The sequence below is a fragment of the Cebus imitator genome, unplaced genomic scaffold (genome assembly GCF_001604975.1).
Source record: "Cebus imitator isolate Cc_AM_T3 unplaced genomic scaffold, Cebus_imitator-1.0 Scaffold106, whole genome shotgun sequence".
In the NCBI taxonomy this organism is placed as follows: Eukaryota; Metazoa; Chordata; class Mammalia; order Primates; family Cebidae; genus Cebus; species Cebus imitator.
The window spans coordinates 749,303-755,519 of NW_016107421.1; the positions used below are offsets into that span (position 1 = coordinate 749,303).

General features: G+C 38.9%; 1 protein-coding gene across 1 annotated transcript in view; it reads left to right on the plus strand.

Annotated features, from left to right (window-relative positions):
- The window catches only part of LOC108310620 (UDP-glucuronosyltransferase 1A9-like), a 21,471-nt gene continuing 15,254 nt past the window's right edge, over positions 1 to 6,217 (plus strand). The window contains 2 exon segments of the mRNA XM_037741781.1: positions 1 to 125; positions 127 to 912. Coding sequence (XP_037597709.1) covers positions 93 to 125; positions 127 to 912 — 819 coding nt within the window. The 5' untranslated portion in view covers positions 1 to 92.

The window sequence follows — 6,217 nt, forward strand, 5'->3', positions numbered from 1 at the left end:
CTACTGTATTATAGGAGCTTAGAATCCCAGCTGCTGGCTCTGGGCTAAAGTTCCCTGATGGCTCCTGCAGGGTGGACTGGCCCCCTTTCCCTATGTGTGCTTCTGCTGCTAACCTGTGGCTTTGCCCATGCAGGCAAGCTGCTGGTAGTGCCCATGGATGGGAGCCACTGGTTCACCATGCAGTCGGTGGTGGAGAAACTCATCCTCAGGGGGCATGAGGTGGTTGTAGTCAGGCCAGAGGTGAGTTGGCAACTGGGAAGAAACCTGAATTGCACAGTGAAGACTTACTCAACCTCATACTCTCTGGAGGATCAGGACCGAGAGTTCATGGCATTTGCCAATGGTCAATGGAAAGAACAAATACAAAGTATATTTTCTCTATTAGTGAGTCCATACAGTGGCAATTTTGACTTATTTTTTTCACATTGCAGGAGTTTGTTTAAGGACAAAAAACTAGTAGAATACTTAAAGGAGACTTCTTTTGATGCGGTGTTTCTGGATCCTTTTGATGCCTGTGGCTTAATTGTTGCCAAATATTTCTCCCTTCCATCTGTTGTCTTCACTAGGGGGATACTTTGCCATTATCTTGAAGAAGGTGCACAGTGCCCTGCTCCTCTTTCGTATGTCCCCAGAGGTCTCTTAGGGTTCTCAGATGCCATGACTTTCAAGGAGAGAGTATGGAACCACATCATGCACTTGGAGGAGCATTTATTTTGCCACCATTTTTTCAAAACTGCCCTAGAAGTAGCCTCTGAAATTCTCCAAACACCTGTCACGGCATATGATCTCTACAGCCACACATCAATTTGGCTGTTGCGAACGGACTTTGTTTTGGACTATCCCAGACCTGTGATGCCCAACATAGTATTCATTGGTGGTATCAACTGCAAACAGAGAAAGCCATTGCCTATGGTAAGTCATCTCTTCTTTAGCATAGTAAGAATAATCTGGCTTTGGAAATTAAAAAAGGATTCCTTAATGAACCGTGATTTGACATTTTTGTTTGTTGCATTTCAAATTTCTTTCCAGTTTAACAAATTATTTTGTGCCAATGCATGCACTTGTTAGTTATCAAATTTTATAAAACTGCCCTTCTTGAAGGTGTGTATATATAATTTAAAAACTATAGATCATATTCAGGCTACATTTTTAAATACCATGTTTAGAAAAGTACCAAAAACCAAAGTAAGAAATGAAGCTTCCCTTTTTTTGCTGATTCTATGTGACCCCCTAGAGGAAATGCTCTTAGCAGTTTCGCATACATTCTTTTCATTAAAAAATATTTTAGGTATACACAATATCTAATGTAAATCTCATACCTATTTTGTTAAAATAAAATCTAGTATTGGGCTGGATATATTCTTCTTTACCTTGCATTTTTCACTTGCTAATGAATTGTAGATACCTTCATAGACCAATGCATACAGATTTTATAAGTTCTTTTAATAATTGCATAAGAGTTTTTGCTCTGAATGTAATGTAGTTTTTTAACCAGTTAATATCGATATATATAGGCATTTTCCATTTTTTACTTTTATGAATAAGGTCATGTACACATTCTTTAATACTTTCCTTATGTGAATAGATTTCTGTATTCTTGCTTTTATCTTGGTAAACTAGAGTGCTACATGTGGGGTTACAGGGTTTTCATGAATTGAGAAGGATTGGCATCTTTTTGCTATTAAGTCTTTCTGTTCAGGAATATGTATGTCTCACTATTCAGCTCTTGTTCTATATAAATAAATAATTTTTTCACTATAGAAGCATTTTATCTTTCTTACTAAAATTTATTCCTTGGCATTTTATTATTTTTGAAACTTTTGTGCACAGGGCAATTTTTCCATTTCTACATTTAACTGACTATTGGTAAGTAAAGTTTTGGTTTTTGCATATATGTCTTGTATCCAGCCACATTACTAACTTTTCTCATTTCTGTAGTATGCATTAGATATGCAACATGTAATACCATCTGCAAATAATTCTTTTCTCTGATATTTGTACCACTTATTTTGCTTTGCTGGAGCATATACTTCCAAAACATTATTGAGTAATATTGTTAAAATAGTCAGTTTAAATAGGGATTCGGTCACCTGTGACTGAACAATCCTTGACAAATACCGGAATAAGATTATTGGCAAATGCACAGTTGCTAAATCCAGATGAAACACCTGGTGTCTCATCTCAGTGTATTATTTTATTAGAGATGAAGTATACATTTTTATATGTTGTTCTGGCTCCTTACAGGGTTCAGTAGACTTTGTAACACTGCCATTGGTATCTGCCATTGGTAGATGTTTGGTGAAAGAGTGACTGTTCAGCCATCTTATGGGAAAGTGAAATAATGCTCTTTCTAAAAAGCAGGAAGACTGCAGTTGCAGGCCTTTCAAAATTAGGCATGACTTTCAGCTCATGGCAAAACCAGGCGAGGAGATGCAAGTTGCAGGACTCTAAGAGCTTGGACTTACTACAAAGCACTTTTCTCCTCTTTACCCTCCATTAATTACAATATCAAGCACCACCCATGTGTTGCCTACACCCCATACCCTTTGGCTGAGGATGAAGTCCTGCTACTTCCTGAACTCACACTGAGTTTGCTGTGGCTCACAGGGTCACCCAGAGGCCTTTAGAGATATAAAAACCTATATATAATTTTATATCACTTGTGATAGGGGAATAGCTATAAAATATGAAACATTAAACCATATATGGTTTAATTTTAATTTTAAATATCTTTTATGAGAAATAAATGTGTTTATATATCTATTAAATATATATATATATGAAAGTTTTTATACTTGTGGAGCAGTGTGTATATTAATGTATATATTTAAGATTGTACGTGTAATGCCAGCAGAATTCTCACAGAGGAATTCAGAACTCAAAGAGGGCTTTTTGGCAAATAGCCTTGCATATGGCCCAACTGCAAAAGTGAGTTGAACGGTGGACACTGCTTGTTGCTCCTTCCTTGTTTCAGATCGGCAGGGTGTATCTGGGAAAAGCATGCGGTTAGTTACATCTTGCTGGGAAAGAGGATTCAGAGTCTGCATGTCATCTGTCTGGTCGATGAGAAGGAGGCATTACTTGATGATAGAATATGTGATTGTACATGTATGTGTTTGTGTATGTGCAGGTGTGTTTATGTGCAATGTCCCAGACCCCCTACATAGGGGATTTTCTTGAAGGTTTCCTATAACAAAATCTCCTTGAGCCTCTCCAGGTCCAAGTATGTAATTGAATACTTTAACAAGGATGGCAGATGGCCCAATCCCCAATGTCAGGGATCAGATGTTAACGTGAGATTTGGAGGGGACAAACTTCTAAACTATATCATTTTGTGTGGTCATTCTCTTACATTTCAGCATTCTAAAGTGTGTGTTGATTAATGATGTGTAAATAATTCATCAGAACATTGAAATTGTTTTAATGAGAAAAAGAGGAAGTCACTCGTAGTTTTTTTGAATTTTTGGTAAACTTCAACAGAATTGATGACTGGTTTTAGGTGAAAATAATTCAGGCTCTGTCTGTACTATCCATGGCAGGTGCAGCTCTGCAGAAGTTGGGGTGGGATGTGGTTACAGAGCGAGAAAAGATCTGTGCTTCCCCCCATTGCTCGAAGATTCTTGCTGTAGTCTAAGATCCAAATTCAATGTTAGCTTTTTGTGACAAGTCTAAGGCCTCCCACTAAAATTGTTTACTTCAAGTTTTTATTTTCAAAGTTTTCAGACATACACAAAAAGAGGCTATAGTGTAATGAGTACCCATATGTCAATCCTTAGGCTAAATAACTTTCAATATTTTGCTGATTAATTCATCTATCCTCTTTATTTCTGACCTTTTAAAGAGTACTTTTGGCTGTCATTTTTAAAAGGAAGTTCTTAGCATGTCACTCCATCATTGAATATTTTATTAAATATAAAAAATAAGTAAAATGTGTTACATAGCCACAATATAATTATGACACCTAACACAATAATACTTTAATATTATCTCATTTCCAGTCCATAATTAATTTATCCACAGTTATCTCATATAACATCTTTTTATGTTGATCAATGGAATAGACAATTCAGAAATAAAACCATACATCCTTGGTCAATTGAGTAGGTGCCAAATTTTGATGAGGGTGTCAAGACCCTTCAAATGGGAGAGAATAGTCTTTTTTAGGCTGCAGATGCTGTTCTCCCATAGTCCCACAGTGACCCTGCCCAATTTAGATCCCAACCCAGGGATCTAGGTCTATATAGCCTCCTGACAGGCCAACAATCTTAAGTAGGGCCAACTCTATACCCCTAGTCAGTAGGAAGCAGTTGGAAGATGAGACTTTAACTCACATGCTAAAGATTTGTCATTGTTGCTATGTTAGAGGGGAAATGTGGAGTCCTAATTAGGGAAAAGGAGTTAGGATGGCAGGACCAGGGGAAAGCAAAAAGAAAAAACAGATAAGCTTTAAGTCTGCCTTTCTTCATGGTCTAGGACACGTAGCCCTCCTGCACAAATAACACAATCTTCCTGCACCCAGTGATCACCAGACCCTCAGCTGATGGAAAGATGCAAGTTACGTCACTGCAACCTTGGCATTATCAGTATTGCACATAGCTGTCTGCAGCACAAGCACCATCCTACAAAATCTTCAGCAACCCTTTGTTTCCTTGCAGCCGGCTCTTCTCTTGCTGACTTGTGTGTAGTTTGGTATCTGATTGCTACAAAAAGTCCATTGTGTCTGTCTCATCTCCATTTTAACATTAAGGCAGGTCAGTTGTGTTTGAACTGCAAAAGGGAAGGAATGTGATGAGGTGTGTCCAGCCTGCTGTCCCGTGGTGGCTGTGATTCAGTTTTGAAGGTTTCTCCGGGGTTCCTCTGGCCAGGAGGGGTCCATTCACTTGCTGTGGGAGCCAGGCAGCCCTTAGTATTTAATTTTCAGTTTACACCTTCCTGGGCATCCCCATTGAGATATGCAGATAATGATGCACATGCTTCATGTGGCAACTCCCTTGGTTAAACATCTTTTTTTCTTTTCCTATGAGAATTCCTGAACGGGTGAGCCCTGGTGGATCCTCCACCTGTGTTAGGACCTAACCTTTCTACATCTTTATGAAATTCCTGGTGCCACTTACTGCTGCTTCCACTCACCAGCTTCTCTTTTCCTTCAGTCTACCCTGAGAACATGACACCCAATACCATAGACCGTCTCTTTGGCCCACTCAAGACATTCTGGTGATGCCCTGTGGCCTGCTGTCCGTACCGGCTATCAAGGTCCCCAATCACGTCAGCTTTACTGGCTCATAGGCTTTATTTTATGCCACTCTTCATGCTCACAAGCACCTGGTGTTTTAGTGCTTTTTGTGTTGCTATAAAGGAATTATCTGGGGCTGGGTAATGTATAAAGAAGAGATGTTATCTGGCCCTCAGTTCTGCAGGCTGTACAAGAAGATTGTACAAGTACATCTGCTTGTGGCAGGAGACTCAGGCTACTATCACTCATGGCAGAAGGTGAAGGTGGAAGGTACTGATCACATGGTGAGAAGGAAGCAAGAGAAAAAGTAGGGGTTGTCAGGCTCTTTTTAGCAATCAGTTCTTGCAGGGGCAATAGGGCAGGATCTCACCCACTACTGGGAACAGTGTTCTATGTCATTTGTGAGAGATCCCTCCCCATAACTCAAATTAAGCCCCACCTCCCACCAAGCCCCACCTCCAACATTAGGGATCAATTTTCAACACTTGCCTTGAGGGAGACAGATATCTCAACTATATCATTTGATATGGTCAGTCTTTTTTATTGCAGCTATTCTAATGAGTATGTAATTTAAATTGCAGTTTTAGTTTGATTTTTCTATTTAATAATGTTGAGTATCTTTACATGTGATGACTGTTTGCCATCTGTGTACTTTCTTTGGTAAATGTCTGTTCAGATCTAAATCCTTTTTTAAGAAATTAGGTTTTGTCTTCATTATTGAGGTTTAAAAGTTATTTATATATTCTGGATATTTATACTTTCTCAGTTTATGGACTGCCTTTTTTCCATGAAACTTTTAATTTAATTTAATTTTATCTCGAGATGGAATTTCAATCTTGCTGCCCAGGCTGGAATGCAGTGGCACAATCTTGGCTTACTGCAACCTCTGCCTCCTGGGTTCAAGTGATTTTCCTGTCTCAGCCTCCTGAGTAGCTGGGATTATAGGCATGCTCCACCATGCCCAGCTAATTTTGTATTTTTAGT